Source organism: Alosa sapidissima, chromosome 6, assembly GCF_018492685.1.
Source record: "Alosa sapidissima isolate fAloSap1 chromosome 6, fAloSap1.pri, whole genome shotgun sequence".
Taxonomy (NCBI): domain Eukaryota; kingdom Metazoa; phylum Chordata; class Actinopteri; order Clupeiformes; family Clupeidae; genus Alosa; species Alosa sapidissima.
Window position 1 is genome coordinate 15,141,168 of NC_055962.1, and position 17,078 is coordinate 15,158,245.

General features: G+C 40.5%; 1 protein-coding gene across 1 annotated transcript; it reads right to left on the minus strand.

The window, feature by feature from the left end:
* Nucleotides 1-4,246: 4,246 nt before the first annotated feature.
* LOC121711021 (serotriflin-like) lies at nt 4,247-16,184 on the minus strand. Its single transcript, XM_042094293.1, has 8 exons — nt 16,060-16,184; nt 15,843-15,870; nt 14,263-14,372; nt 13,165-13,255; nt 6,196-6,338; nt 5,821-5,915; nt 5,134-5,216; nt 4,247-4,447 (listed from the first exon to the last, which is right to left on the minus strand). The coding sequence occupies exons 1-8, from the start codon at nt 16,150-16,152 to the stop codon at nt 4,320-4,322; spliced, it is 771 nt and encodes a 256-aa protein (XP_041950227.1). The 5' UTR covers nt 16,153-16,184; the 3' UTR covers nt 4,247-4,319.
* Nucleotides 16,185-17,078: the final 894 nt, after the last annotated feature.

A 17,078-nucleotide genomic window follows, 5' to 3' on the forward strand; every position in this document is an offset into this window, starting at 1 on the left:
AATGTGTTTGCGTTTCATTTTCACCTGCTGCCATGTGTGTTTGGCAATGGTGTTGCATCTGAAATGTTCACAGGATTAGGCATAGGCCTACACTAAATCAGTCAATGGGGGCTACTTAAACATTTAATTATCCTATTACTGTAATCTATATGCCCACTTCTAAATTGTGTTGCATCTGTAGGCATTTCTATGAACTCAAAATAGGCAATTTAATTATTTCAACTAATTTCAGACATTCCGCATGCTATTAATCCTCCGTAGCCTAACACATATTTGAAGAACATGTGGAAATAAAACTTTACTTTTAGGCATTTAGGCTACCCGATCTGCATGCAATACGTTGCCAACAGCCTTGCCTTGCTTTGTTCACTGCCAACGTATTTGATTTTTGTCGTAGAGTGGGTTTTAATTCCTCATAACTTGGCATAATAATTGTGCATTCCTCATCCGTAAAATAAGGTGATCGCGTCATCATTGAAAGTGGTGACTTGCACTGCAACCCGCCCCCCTTTTATGTGAACTCCAATTAGGTTAACCCCGGCTCAACAAATCAACTTCATAATCAGCGTCGTAGTACCGATTAACACCACTTAAGATAACCAGGTTTTGTCAACCCTGGTTTAACAAAGTAACCCTGGGTTACATCTGGGTAGGTTAAGCTCCCTTCATAGTACAGGCCCCTGGTGTGCACAGTCCTTATTACTGTATTTGGGTGTGTTTGTATTTGGGAACTGTATCTGGGTGGAGCTGCTAGAAGGTGTTGTGGAAATGGAGGTTTGGTGTTTGGAGGCTTTCTTGAGGAATGTATGGGGTGATCGATTTCTTGTGAAAACAATGGTGGCGTAGTCCCAGTGACGGAGGCTGGGGGTCAGAGGTCAAACTGAATGAGGGCCAGGAACATTCTTATGGGGTTGACAGGCCAAGGGAAGTACAATATGGGGAAGTGTGTTTGTGGTGCCTCTTAAAAAGACGTACAAATTGTCCCATGCACTCACTCACACACACACACACACACACACACATACACACACACACACACTCACACAAATGAATGGCAAACATATACACTCACAAGAGCTCAAACAGATTAATAGAAGCAGACAGACAAGACCACCAAGACACATGCATATGCAAGTAAACACTCTCCCTCTCTCACACACACACACACACACACACACACACACACACACACACACACACACACACACACACTCTCTCTCTCTCTCTCTCACGAACACACACACACACACACACACACACACACAGACACACACACACACACACACTCTCTCTCTCTCTCTCACGAACACACACATACACACACACACATACACACAGAAACACAGTCACACACAGAAACATGTGTTTAAGCACACACATGCATGAAAACACTCACACACACATACACACCAAGATAAGATGGCAAGTTCCCCACAGCTGCTGTGTCCCCAGACCCTCAATTTCCTGGACTCTTATCGCTGGAAGTGGTCTGTCATTTGTTTGACCTATGGCATTCTGAGGAGTCCACTTAACACTGAAACTATATGATATATACGCACACGTATGTATTTTTCTACTGCCTGCTTAGTCACAGCTACGCATGTTTGGCTTTTAGTTATTATTAGCTATTAGCTATTAGTTTTTGTTGGGCTGCCATACAGCAGTGAATGAGAGGAAGCTCCCAGCTCTAGTGCCGCACCTACAATGACATCATAAAGTGGCATTGGCTCACTTGGTTTGACTTGTTTTCAGAGACCCGGTTGCTTGTTTTTCTCACGAGATCTCACAACACTGAGGGTCTGAGAAGCAACGAGCAAAGTTCTCAAGTCAACATGTTCTTCATGCATTTTTGTTGTCATCATTGTCATACCCATTTATGGCACAGGTAGTTTCTCTGTTCTTGGGACGGTTAACCCTCACAGATTAAATTTTCTATGGTTCAATATGGCCTGTGGTGTTTCAAAGTGCTTACTTTGAGGATTAGAGGGGGCATGTGGACTCATGCTGTTATCTGGCCAGTACAGAATTTTGAATCTGTCACATGACAAGGAGATAGCAAAGAAGACATTTCAGAGTGTATGACATAGAAAATGACCGATACAAAACCGATGTAAGTACCACCCCAGTAAACCCACATCAACTGTCAGTGTTTTCATTGCGCAGGCTGCAGTGGACTTTGTGTGGGTTCTAACCCCTGGACTACACTTCTTGATTCCACCTATAACAAAATACAACCCTACCCATGAGCATTTGCTGCTCTCTTCTCTCTCTCTCTCTCTCTCTCTCTCTCTTTCTCTCTGTGTGTGAGGGCCAACTGTCAGGGCAGTCTGCCACAGGGCGATAAGGCCCACAGGATGGCACAGTGGGGCTTATCAAGTGCCACCCTGTCCCAGTGTCCACTCCTATCGTGATGCCCCCTCCAGCTCAGGAAAGCCTTGTCTGACCCCTCGTCTTTCCCGCGCCAGAGAAACACTAGTGCCCAGTCTGCAGCTTCTCTGTCTTTGGATATCCAAGGTCCCACAAGGTTATTGTGGTTCCTGATTTTAGCTCTCCACCCGATTATGTTAATAGTTGAAATGCGTAAATGTACACCACTGTCCTCAGATACATTATACTGTCACCATTTGTAGGCCATACAAATGTGTATAACACATTCTCTTCATAGGAATTTTCACCAGGATGAAAATATGCTAAATATTCCTACATCAGGCGGTACTCCTTGCTGCTAGGAAGCTAAAACCTGAGCAGGTTATTATTATAGATAGACTGTAAATCCATTTAATCCTAATAAAGTAAATATTTGGTAGCCTGGAGGGCTTGGAGAATGAGGTGTTTTACCTTGGTGTTTAACCATATCCAGACAGAAATAACACCAGGGCTATACAGAACAAAGAGATGGCTGTGTCTGTTTCACATGTGGCCTGGGGTAGAGACCAGGGGCGTGGGGGTTTCTCAGACAAACACACCCTGATAAGGTGACCTGTGTTTGGGCCGCAGCATGGTGGAATGGTCTAGACGTCCGTGGAAAGCCAGGCCACCGGGGCCAAAGAGACACAGGTGTCTGTCTGTGGCCCAGCAGAGGGGCTTTGACGATGCTTTGGGGATGGAGGAGGGGGGATCGGACCAAAGAGAAGGGCTGGAGGGCATTATGGGGGGTGGGAGAGTATCAACTGAGGCTGCAGAGAGTAGGTATATCAAAATGTAGTTTTGTTTGCTTGTTTTTTTACCTGACTTCTAGTTGTTTGGCATTGCTGTTTCATATCAATGTTTATGGGAATTAACTGTTACCAACTAATATCCACATCAAACATTCTCACACATTAGCAAATTTAAAGGCAAAGTTATGGCAATCCATGTGTGTGTGTGGGAAGTATATAGATCTTTATCACTTGCCGTTGTTTTGAATCAAGGGAGTCCCCCATAGACTTTTGTGTCTGCTGTCCTGTTGTCCATTGTCTAAATGCAGGTAATGGTATTGTGAATGCTAAGTGAAACAGAATGTCACGTTTCCTCATCAGGGAGGTATTCGACTAGCATCCTGAGGCCCCAGGTACTTCCTGACTTGATTCTCTAGAATTTACTCTGGGAATGAAGGTGCAGTGTACGATAGGAAAGGCACATTCCATAATGCAACTAAGAACAGAATGCTCCACGTCTTACTTTGATTATTGCTTATTTCAATTATAACCTTATTTGGGTTAAGGCAATTAGAAAATGCTGTTTACAAGGCAGTCTTATTCAAAATATTGTCTCAATTGGGTTAAAACATATTAATGTCCATGTAACTGTGATGTTTGAGTTTCCATCTCGGTGTGACTGTTTTATCTGACCCAGAGCTGACCATTAAAGGTACACTATGCAAGATTTTCACCTTAATATAACCTTTTACGAAGCCAATTTGATGGTAAACAAACTTCACATAATAGGGGAATCGTTCACCTAGTATAGCCATACAGTATAGACGTAGCAAATGGCTAACCGGCGAATCAGCCATGCGACTTCAAGAACAGCTCGAAGAGATCTCGGGAGAATCATGAAACATTACCTTGTTATAGCTCTTTGGAGAGTTTTTGACTGTTGTTAATCCTTCACCTCCACAACAAAAAGCATCTTGTAAATGTAAAATACAAATATATCGTGACTCTAGGGGGAGCTCTTCAGTCGCAAAAAATACCTGAACCTGCATAGTATACCTTTAAATCACTAAGAACGTTTAAATTGAAAATGAAGACACCGGCAGACATCATGATGCTTAGGTGATCAGCTTTATTACTTTGCTAACTGGACAAGCATGTTGACTGGCAGTCGAGGACAGATGCTCAGACAATCTGATTGGTGCATTTGCAGGAGGCGGGGCACCAGGAAGCCACATCTTTGTCGTCACAACCCCACTGTTGTTTCAGCTCTGGGCAGTTGCTGTACTGGTCCATGTAGGGACAAGGGTTGGCTACAGGTGGGAGAGGGGGAGACAGAGGATGTTTCAGAACAGTGAAGAGAAAGGCAGGAGAGAGATTACAGGCCCTAATTTAAATGACAGGCAAAGAACAAAGTCTAAAATCTTAGACTCTTATCTTAAATCTTGATTTAATAATGAGTCTAAATCTATTTGCTAATTTATTACCACGAGTAAGATCCTATAAGCACAAACATTGGTGGATCAGTTCCCACATGATAGCTTTAGTTCATGCATGAGACACTTTGCTCATTAAGTTACTTTGCCCGTCATTTCAATTAGGACCCAATTCCTATAAGAAACAGGAATAACGGGCATGTAGTGAGATGTACAGTAGTAGACCAAAGGACAGACAGAAAGAAAGCAAAGAACGGAGAGAAATTAAATGAAAAGAGAAAGACAGAAGATCAAAAGTGAGCATGAGAAATGTATGTGATGAATAAGCAATAATAAGAAAGGGAACAAGAGCAGAAAAGGTACAGAGTGAGAAGATACAACAATACAGAGCAGCATTAGTGAGAAAAAAGTGTGTGTGTGTGTGTGAAAGAGAAAGACAGCAAGTGAGAGAGAGAACAGCAGACAGAGGCAGATGCAGATGAATAGGATGGCAGATGTCTGAGAGGAAGATGAGGCCGTTTCATGAATAGTCAAGATCCATGTTTCTCAGGACTGAGACTTACTGCACAGCTTGTTCTCACAGGCATTTGGACAGTCCCCACAGGAAGGTCCAGACTTGTATGGGTGGGTCATCTGAGAGTTCCCCCTAGAGGCCAGCATAAGACATGACATATAATTTTCCCTAAAGCTGTGGAGAAGCTGCTGACATCATAACTGTAGTACTACACTAATAGTGCAATCTTTTAGATAATATATTTTATTCATGACATTTATTGATATTTTTTAAGGCTTCCAAACTGTGTTGTGTTTTAACATACAATGACAATTAAAAAAAAAAAAAAAACTCTATCTATCTGTTCACACCCCTAACATTATTTATGCATAAAAATATGCCTATGTTCAGATAAAGAATGCATGAATGAGAATGTACTTTCTGAATAAATGTAACGTAAATCATGTAACAATAAATGGAAAGCAATGAGGGAATTAATATGGATATATAAATAGATTCAAGGTAGAATCTAAATATGAAATAGTTTTTGCACGTTCTTCCCCTCCAATCTGACATAACGTGTGTCTGTTTCAAACACAAAGCATGAGACATCCCCATAACTCATAATAAAGTGATATCAATGATACTACTGTAAGTGGCTTCGGAAAAAGCATTTGCCAAAACCACAACCAATGAGGTGAGAGTGCAGTCATAGTGGGCAGTAATAGCAGTGGGCAGTGCGGTGGGCAGTACTCACGGTGGGCAGTAATGGCAGACGTAGAAGTACTTGTACTTGGAGTTTGGGCAGTGAGCCATGGCACAGCCTAGCTGGTCTGACCTGTTCCACACAATCTGAGGGTTAAAAGAAGGAGAGAGGCAAGGAGAGAGGGAGGGAAGGGAGGAGTGGGAAGATGGGAAGTGAGGTGTTGCTGTGGCCATGCCGTCTCAGGATGGATCGATCCCCAGGGACTGATAGCAAAAGTAGTGGTGACGTATGCTAATAAGGCTAGGAGTTTCCCTTCCTGTCTGACAAAACCCAAAGTTATGTAATGGAGTGTGTGTGTGTGTGTGTGTCTGTGAGTGTGTGTTTGTGTCTGCACAAACATGCACGCGCGTGTGTGTGTCTTTGAACCTGGGTGTAATGTCCTACGATGCGGCCGTTGATGGATCCAACACCGTACTTGAAGTCCTTCACCTCATCGTACCAGGACTGGATAGCGTTGCTCCAGGAGTTCTTAAAGCTGGCCATGTACAGGTTCTCACCACAACCACTGGCTGTTAGCCCCCATCAGAGAGACAAAGAGAATGGAGATAGACAGACAAAGACGGTCATTTAGACAGAGATGGACATCAAAATCATAAAGAGAAAGTGGACCATCAACGGGTTCAGCACCAAACAATTTCCATGATCAAAAAAATAGACTCCACTTGGAATAGAGTACCAAAGTGTGATGTCAGGTTTCTGTAGCAACCAAATTTCTGTTCTACACAAACCAAATTAACAACATGAAATACTAGGCCAGACCTAGAAAAGTATTGATAAGGAGTTTGCTTTTCCGGTAATTGAAGTAATTATTGAGAATAGATTTTTTTATTTTAAAACTGAAATTAACGTTGTGTAAACCGCTGTCAACATGGTGCAGTGCTTCCCACCTGAATGCAATCATGTTTCGATCTGAAGTTATTTTCTCCTCTTGAAATGTATTCTCGTTTTCAAAGAAAGAACACAGCGAAGCAATAGAAAAATGGCATCTAGGTTCAGTTGTTTAGAACAGAAAATCTGGTTGCCCGGACAACGTGACGGAATGGCTTTAGTACTCTATTGAACTACAGATCCCCCTCTTGATGTGTCCTTTCCCTACTAGATAGTACTAGATATGCCCTGACTCTGTTTACGCTCAAAGTGTCTGTCATTGATGATTAGAGCTGCTTTCATTGTTTGATTGCATGTTCCCACCAAAGTTAGAATCTTTGGTTCCCACAAAGTGTTCTTAGGCCTACTGTGTGCAGACAAATGGTGACATTCATTTTTCTTGTGATCGTATTGATTGATTAATTTGTGGTTCACAACTTCAAGCATCGGACTGCTTGATATTGAGTATTGAGCATTGAGGTGGAAAAGTCCAACTTCAGAAAGTAAGGGTGTTTTCACATATAGTCCCTTTTAAAAGAACCAAACTCAGTCCACTAAAAGTGGACCAGAAAGTGGACTAAAACAAAAGTGACTCATTCTCAGCTCTGATGGGGCTTCCATTTTCTTCATGTTCACACTATACCTCGCAGACCTGTTTTGGATTATGGGATATGTAGTTGCTCTGGGTTAGAGTCATTATTATCAGGTTGAAATAATTAACCCATAATTAACCCATTAATCCATAATTGGTGTGGTGATTTTGTTTCATGTTTCTTTCTGAAATATAATAATATATTTTCAGAATGTATTCTGATCTGAAGTTATTGCAAAGATCCTCTTGAACTGTCAGTCAACACACCAGCCAATCACACTTTCTAATTCAGTGGTAGGCCCGCCCCACCTGGTTACTGTTGCTATGTCCAACTTGAACTCACGTCCAAAATGACAAGTGAACAGCAGCCGGTTAACTGCGCTGCGCAGTCTCTCGTAAGCCTATATGTTTACAATGAGAGTTCAACACAGAGATAAGCCTAGCAGATCATTATGGTTAAAATGGTGAGCAATGTAATCCAAAGTTTCTACATGACTTCTACATTGTTAGTTACAAATAGCTTGGATGAAAAGATATTCAGCTTAATGTTAAAGGGGAACAATGCAGTTTTTTTTAGCTTAATTTACCTTAACTAAACAGCTTCGGAGTCATTGAAATGGTTATATGACTTTTTTTGGGTTGAATGGTGGCTGTCTCGCTCCCCCCGGCTGTGAGTGGAAAAAACACCCTTGCAACTTTGGGCCGGCGGGCCGACGGCCTCAGAGACAGAAAGTCTGGCAGCCTTGCGATGTAACGAATTGCTTTACTGCGCTACACACATACACGCCAGGCACCGGCTAGAACAAGGTAGCGATGGAGTTTCTCAGACATTTGTCATGGCAGAGCCAGCGAAAAGAAGCAGAAAGCGAGTAAACTGTTGTCAGAGGAACAGGGAAAGAGGAAACAGCAGACTGACAGATTGAAGAGTGACCTAAAATATATACTCTGAAGCTGTAGGGGGAGCCAAAACTGCATAGTTTCTCTTTAATGTCACACTTGTTTGGCTGTAGCCAATTTAACGCTACAAATGTCTGTAGGCCTATCATGAGCTTATAATAGTTTTATTATATATAAAATATATATAATAAAACTATTATAATTAGTTTTTTTATATATAAAAAATAAAATATCTTTTGGCAATGGCAAGTTGGACAAAATAGGCTAGCCTGCAAATATCCAGACTCTCGTACGTATGTTTCATTTTCATTTCATTCGAAAGTCAGTGGCAGTTGTCGATAGGGAAACGTTTGCAGCACTTGCATTGTGACAGGCACTAACTTTGAAATCATTGGTCCAGCCTTACAGCCTTACTTATCAGAGATCCCTAACGTTACTTCCTACTTCGCCTAAACTTTACAAACTGACAATAAAGAGCATCAACAGTCAGGAAACAATGCATGTGGGTCTACCTTTGCCGTAAATAAATTTCTGCATTTTTCCAGCTGCATTTTTTGACGTTTGCAGGCGTTGATACTTCTGTTTATCACAATAAGTTTCGGTTTTGTCTTCGCACGACCTCATCGTCATCGTTGTCAGCCACGCTGATTGGGCAGGTAAAGATTGGCCTGGAGAAAACCCGTGAAAATACCGCAGACCCAGACGACGTACTGAAGGGAAATTAAAAATTAAGCGGAAGTACGTAGGAGGACGGAGCCAGGCTAAAAATAGGCTAGCCTACAATGCAATGTGAAAAAGACCCCAGGGTGATTTGTGTTCACAATGCACAGATAATGTGAACCGTGCCACGGACTCCAAAGCGAACCGCGCCGAGACTACCTCCCGAGTTAGCGCGCTACAGAGATCTGAGCTCGGTTGGCATGTTCACATATGCACAAAAAATGTGCATGTGTCATCGATCTGAGTTCGTTTAGGCTGAAAGGGACCAAGTGTGAAAACACCCTTACTTTCTGAAACTGGACTTTTCCACCTCTGGTGCTGAGAATAAGCATGTTTGGCATGGTAGCTGGTCAGTGTCCTTGGAGGGATGTCCCTGAAATCTGTGTGAATGATATCTGCTGGTACCCTTATGTGATGTAATGTGAGTGTAAAGCTACTAGTATCTTAATGGCGACATATGCTAACTACAAGCTAAGGCTGGCTGCTTGGAGTCCGCATCAACGGAGCCTAAGCATTTGTTAGCCTAGGCATTTGTCAGCAAAGCCTTTATATATCCATAGTAGTATAATAGTATTTCTGATATGTTGCTGATTGGATCATAAACAGCCACAGCGACAAAAGGGGAACGACTGACTCTTCTCTAATAACTGTGTTACATGTTATTTTCTATATTTCTGATATGTTGCTGATTGGATCAACGGCCACAGCAATGAAGAAAAATGAAAGTGATTGATAATGACTGACTGACTATTATTGTGTTACTGTACATGCTTCAAATGTAAAGCACTTTGCTGCATTCTGTGTATGAAAGGTGCTATACAAATAAAGCTTATTACAGTGCATGAAAATGCACTGTACTGTTCTTCCTAGGCTTCTTATTACAGTGCATGAAAATGCACTGTAATAAGAACTATGACTCCTACCCACTGTAGCTAGTTAGCTAAGTTAGCTAAGTCACATGGTTAGCATAGTTAGCATGCTAGTTAGCATTTTTAGCAAAACTGTTAAAAATGATTAGCTAAGTTAGCTAAGTAACATGGTTACCATAGTTAGCATAACTGCTAAAAATGATTAGCTAAGTTAGCTAAGTAACATGGTTAGCATAGTTAGCATGCTACTTAACATAGTTAGCATAACTGCTAAAAATGATTAGCTAAGTCACATGGTTAGCATACTTAGCATTTTAACATTGTTAGCATGTTAGTTAGCATAGTAACTTGGTTAACATTATTATCTTTGTTAACATAGTTAGCATAACTGCTAGCAAACATTAGAGCCATTCCAAGTGTCAGTTATCGTCAACTATCTACCTAAATAATTTAACCATTTAAACTATCCATTTATTTAACTGTTCAGTCATTCCAACTATATTAAACCTCATCTACCTAGCAACCAATATAGTTTGTTTTTACTCTGTATGATATTTTACATCATATTTTTGCATTTTCATGCACTGTATTTCCTTCAGGAAATGCTTTTCTAGTTCTTATTCTTCTTCTAACGCATTTAATGCAGCTTCAACCGTTTAACGTAGAAACTTCATTCAAACTATGTTACGTAGGTCTTACTTGGGACATGGGTGCTATGTATTTTTCAGCTTTGTAACTTTTATACTTTTTAAACTATTAATTAAAAACTAGTCAAAATTTCCCCATAGACTTAACATGGGCTGATGACATCACAATAGAGCCGTTAAGCAATTAGAATCCTATGGCAGGTGTTCAGGCCACCTGGACCAACTGCCAGTCTCAGGCTTTAAGCATACAAACTGGCCCTATTAAGACTACACATCCTGTTCAACTGCTTCCTCTGCCAAAAACTGTTTCAAAATAAAAGTCCTCACTATAATATTTTACTGTTAAACAATTTAACCCTTTAAACTACTGAACTTTTTAACTGTTCAGCCATTGTAACTGTTACTTGTCATCAACTATGACTCCTACCTACTGTAGCTAGTTAGCTAAGTTAGCTAAGTAGCATGGTTAGCATGCTAGCATGTTAGCATGCTAGTTAGCATTTTTAGCAAAACTGCTTAACATGATTAGCTAAGTTAGCTAAGTCACATGGTTAGCATAGTTAGCATGCTAACATGTGAGTTAGCATTTTTAGCAAAACTGCTTAAAATGATTAGCTAAGTCAGCTAAGTAACATGGCTAGCATAGTTAGCATGCTAGTTAGGATAGTTAGCATAACTGCTAAAAATGATTAGCTAAGTCACATGGTTAGCATAGTTAGCATGCTAGCATGTTAACATGCTAGTTAGCATTTTTAGCAAAACTGCTTAAAATGATGAGCTAAGTCACATGGTTAGCATAGTTAACATTTTAACATTGTTAGCATGCTAGTTAGCATAGTAACTTGGTTAACATTATTATCTTTGTTAACATAGGTAGCATAACTGCTAGCAAACATTAGAGCCATTCCAAGTGTCAGTTATCGTCAACTATCTACCTAAATAATTTAACCATTTAAAGTATCCACTTATTTAACCGTTCAATCATTCCAACTATATTAAACCTTATCTACCAAGTAAATCATTTACCTATATAAACTATCCACCTATTTAACTGTTCAGTCATTCCAACTATATTAAACCTCATCTACCTAGTTCAGTCATTTGAACTATATTAAACCTCATCATGTTGGTTGCCAATTAGCACATCATCTGTTTTAACAATATATTTCACACCATATTTTTTGCATTTTCATGCACTGGTAATTCCCTGGAATTGCGTTTTCTAGTTATTATTATTATTATTATTATTATTATGACCGCCGCGCAGCGATTTTCAACGCCGAATATAGGCCAATCCACAAACAACTAACAGGCATTAGGACGAATTTAAAGAGGGCGCTTGTAGACGCAAGCCAGCAATATTTCTGATGATTTATTGGCGTGAAGTTTCGTGCACAATGACAAACGGAAGTGCAACATTCTCGAAAACCAGTAAGCCGAGTGGACTGCCATTACATCAGTGACATGACTGCAGGCTTCAACGTAGCTGTGTCTGTGTTTACGATTAGAAATGTCAAACAAATTTCGCCTACGTAGAACTCGATTGCACAGTTTGCGTAGCCTACCGCTTTGTTCTTCTCCATAGTTTGATATACCAAAAATCCGAAGTAGGCTACTTCCACATCGAACTCCTCAAGTTATTAGGGCCTATCACTCGTCTCTCTACATGTCGCACAGGTTGATCGCGTTGTCCTCCATTTTTTGGCAAAACACGATTTGGTGGGAATTTTCTTTTTAGCTTTCGCAATGTTTACTGCACTTTGGAATTCTTTTATATTTTTATATTCTTGTTTGTGAATTTTGTTACATCTATCTTTTTTATTTGTTTATTTCGTTTAAAATTAATAGTGTAAATATTTGGTTAAAATCGATTCCCTATTTTAGTTTTCGAAACTTGTGTTGTTTGGTCCAATCGATTGTGCAATTGATTTTCAAACATAAAGTGACAGCCCTAGCACACAGTAACACACACACACACACATGCACGCACACACATAAACACAGACACATAAACACACCCACACGTACAGTACACACACGTAAAAACACACACACATGCAGGCAAGCAAAAACACACACGCACACACCCCATTACCACCTCACACACACTCTCAAATACCACCCCCCCCCCCCCCCCACACACACACACACACAGAAGCACACATATACACAAAAACAAACACACACTATGCACACACTCATTTACATACACAAAAGTAGGGGATGGAGTAGGAGATGGAGACAAATTGACACGTGTGATTTATATTTGCGGACAGAATGTGCAGGACTGGGCGGCGGTCATATTTTGTAACTCTCTGCGGTACATGTAGTTGTTTTAGTTGTTTTATATATCTGTAAAAATGTTTTTGACAACAAAAAATATTATGTTTATTTGTGTGAATATGTATGTTTGCATGTCCACCTCTGTGTTGGCATGTAAAGTATGTGTCTGTGTGTGTGTTGTGTGAGTGTATGTTTGTGTGTGTGCATACAGTAGGTGCTTAACCATGTGTACCGCAAAGACAAATACAGTCAATGTAACCCATTGTATATGTGTGCAGGGGTTAAAGTGTGTGTGTGTTTGTGTGTGTGTGGGGGGGGACGCAGTTGTCCAACGGGGAGTCATTTTTTCCCGTTGCATCGACACTGGAGTTCCCCCACCTGCCAGGGGACTGCTGTGCTTTGTGTGTGTGTGTGTGTGTGTGTGTGTGTACGTGTGTATGTGTATGTATGTGTCCCATACTGCTGATCTTCCTCTGGCTGGGACTGCTGTGCTTCATGGAGCAGGTCTTGGCCCACCTCTGTGCATTGGCAGCAGCCTCTGTGTTCCACCTCTGTGACAGAAAAAAAAAACATTTTTAAGACCTTGTACAGTCTTCCTAAAAAGTAGTCCCAAAACTACCTCTGGAAAATAGATGCCTCCTAACCAACATTACTAATGTTCTAATGTACTAATAGTTCTGGCTGTCTTTATAGTCTGATAGTGCTAGTCATGAACTGAACAGGTGGGGATACCATCAAAAATCGAAGTGGTAGGTAGGTCTGTTGTTTTTTTTTCAAAATTTCAAAGTGCGCGTGCAGCATGGGGTTAGAAAAAATGGAGCAGCTAATAGACCGGCATGTTGAGCTGTCAAGGTATGCACTGTCTTTGTCATCCCAGGACCGTGAACCGTCCCTTAATAAATTAGTCTTAGCTAATGCCGATTGTCTGCCTGATCCTGAGCTAATAACAGAATGGGTAGACGACGTTAGCAAGTGGCCAGAAATTCATCGGCCCACCATTAACGATTATCTGGTTGACATGCCAAGTGTGCATACAGCGAAAAAGTAGTACAAGTAGGTATTTTTCTTGACATTTCCTTGACGTTCAATTCAATTCACACACACACAATTCAATGGAATGAAACATTTTCTAACCCCGATATGCGTGCACATTTTTCTTGTGACGTGAACCGTGAAGGGGTCAATACACACTAGATTAAAAAGGCATTGTGGGAAAGAGAGCATGCCAGATGACATGGAAAGCCAATCACACCACTCGAAAAAGGAAAATGCTCACCTCTTCCATACTTATCTGTGCCAGGTGAATCACCTGGCATAGATAACTAGGGAAGAGGTGAGGATTTGGTGACATACATGTATTAATACTCAACATCTGTCACATACTCCACCCACACACACACACACACACACACACACACCCGTATGGAATGGTCAGGATGAGTAACAGATAGAGATGAAAGGAGGAGGAGGAGGAAAAGAACAAATATCAGTCAGTCGAAATTAAATAAAGAAAGAATGAAAGAAAGCAAGAAGTTACAGCCTTGGTGAATAGTTGTACCATTTTGAGTATGTTGCTTGCAGTGGGTTGCACTCCTCTCCTCAGTGTGTTGTGTTTGTTGACGATCTCTGTCTGTTCTGCAGACGTGGCCCTGGAGAGCTCATTCACTTCTGCATCTCATCAAAGTCACACACACAATAATCATTTACTTCCAAATGACCTGGGGCCTGATTTATAAATGCTGCTGCGCACAAGAAAGTTGCGTAAACAGGGCTGGATGTGTGTATGCAAATATTGGGATTAATAGAAAAAAAAATCAGAAAAATATACACTTTTTATGCATTCTTTGACCTGTGAGTACAGCTTACGCAAAGTTTTTAAGATGTGTAAATCAGCGATCTGATGGTTAGATAAAAAAACAGCTCCCAAACAGATGGCATAGAAATATCAACAGCATTTCTAGAAAAAAATGAACATAGAAAATAACAACTAGAGAGATAATCACCGCACGCTGAAAGCGGCCAGTGCACAGGGATTTTATGTTAAAATTTCATAACTAACACCTCTCTGGAAAGTGAGTTCACACAGGATGTTGGGTGCCACACACCACAGAGGAAAAAAACAGGAAATGTTTTCCTGCTTTAGCTGCTCGTTGTGCGTCTGGCTTAAAGGGGACATAGAATGGATGAATAGATGAGATAGGTAGATAGATACTTTATTGATCCGCAAGGGGAAATTCAAGGAACATTCAGAAATTGAGTATTGTACTGTGTTCTGAAATATATTCAACTTTGATTTATCAAAAATAAACTCAATTGCAATTTTACAAGCCCAATTAAAACCTTATATTTAGGCTGGGTATTGAAATGGTCCTTTTGACTAAATGGCACCCTCTTTGGTAACCACAATTGAACTATAATTGCTTTGTGATGTTTTACATCACATGTAGGCTTTTTTCGTCCATGTTTTAGTGGTTATTTCTAAGTTCAAGATTTTCATATGAAGGAGGGCACAACCATGCCTCATGTTCATGATAGCTCTTTGGTTATGCACAACCTCTCCTAATTCATCAAAACTAAGGCAAAAGCGGTTTCCATTCTATGTCTCCTAGACATCACTTGATTTCAATTACTCCATTAATTTATGTGTTGTGTCCAGAGATGTAAAACTCCAGCTTCAGAAAGTAAAAGTCCACTACATTTTAGTTCCAACCATTCACTTAATCAGCTGATTCTAATGAACACAACTCACAACTTAATTAGTGAAATCACCTGTGCTAAACGCACAAATAAAGAACCAATACATGGCAGGACTTTTACATCTCTGGTTGTGTCTGTTGTCTGCGGTGATTAGTGGGTCCAGCTGCAAACTCAAGGAGTGGACAAGAAGCGTCATTGGTAAGCTGAACTGAATATAATGTGTAGTGTAATCTGACCATTGTGTGTGGGGTGAATTCTGAATTGTTTTGCTGTTCCTTATCAATATTTGAATGTATCATTGTGTGAAGCACTAAAACATCTTAGAGCAAATGACTGTCCTGAGCCCTCTCAGCTATGTAAACCATTACGGCGTATATATCTCTGAGAACAGAATGGTTTCCATCAAAAAACAGCACACTGAGAAAAGTTAGAGATACTCACTAGGCTTCAGCCATCGCAGTTCCATTTCCAGCAGGGGAAAAAGTACAGAAAAGGTTAATGAACTTCATAACAACATACACTACCATCTGGTTACTTGTCATCTATCAGCTAATACACAAAAATGCCAACTGTTCGGCAGAATTTGAATATTCTAATTACTAATTCACTTCCTTAATAATATCTAGTTAATATCTCTAATGAGAACCCACTAATCTACCTTAAACACAGACTTCCGGGTGAACTCAGCCCAGGTCACAGAGGTGCTCAGGAGCATGAGAAACAGCCATGGATAACCTTCTCCCTGCATCATGGCAGCAATCTCCGTGGCACCCGACACACCTGTCCTATATATCAGACCAACGGTATGCATACGCCCCCGCATTCACAGGTGACGCTATGACCTTGCATGCATGTTCTTGGTATGGCACATGGCGATATTTGGGGGCCAAGCAGCGAAGCTGCGAGGCAACCCTTAGTGATTCTATGATTTCTTATTATTACAGTGCATGAAAATGCACTGTACTGTTATTCCAAGGCATTTTATTATTACAGTGCATGAAAATGCACTGTACTGTTATTCCAAGGCATTTTATTATTACAGTGCATGAAAATGCACTGTACTGTTCTTCCTAGGCTTCTTATTACAGTGCATGAAAATGCACTGTACTGTTCTTCCTAGGCTTCTTCTTATTCTTCTTCTAAAGCAATTAATGCAGCTTCAACCGTTTAACGTAGAAACTTCATTCAAACTATGTTACGTAGGTCTTACTTAGGACATTTGGGCTTTGTATTTTTCATCTTTGTAACTTTTATACTTTTTAAACTATTTATTAAAAACTACTCAAAATTTCCCCATAGACTTAACATTAGGCTGATGACATCACAATGGACTAATTAACTTGATTTGCACCTGAATCAACTTCCAGCTGCTCATCTAGGCCCCATCAAAGAATCAGTTCAACTGATTGCACCTGTATCAACTGCTTTCTGCTGAACTAGGCCAACTCTCTCTGTGTCTCTCCATTCTACAAGGATTTAAGGCACATTTCATCCAACTTTCTATCCATTAATCCTCTTCAAACCATTCACTCATCCACCCATTAAACTATCCATCAACATCCATTAAACAATCTGCCTATCAACATCCATTCCACTTTCTGTCTATCAACATCCATTACACTATCTACATTTTTTAAACTATATACTCTGTCTCAGGCTTTAAGCATACAAACTGGC

Bases quoted from the DNA above. Each gene is read 5' to 3' on its own strand.
- LOC121711021 (XM_042094293.1), bottom strand. From the start codon at position 16,152: ATGATGCAGGGAGAAGGTTATCCATGGCTGTTTCTCATGCTCCTGAGC. The intron at 15,871-16,059 runs GTAGATTAGTGG...TTTCCCCTGCTG, and splicing joins CCCGGAAGTCTGTGTTTAAG to GAAATGGAACTGCGATGGCT. The intron at 13,256-14,262 runs GTACAACTATTC...TTTCTGTCACAG, and splicing joins CAAGCAACATACTCAAAATG to AGGTGGAACACAGAGGCTGC.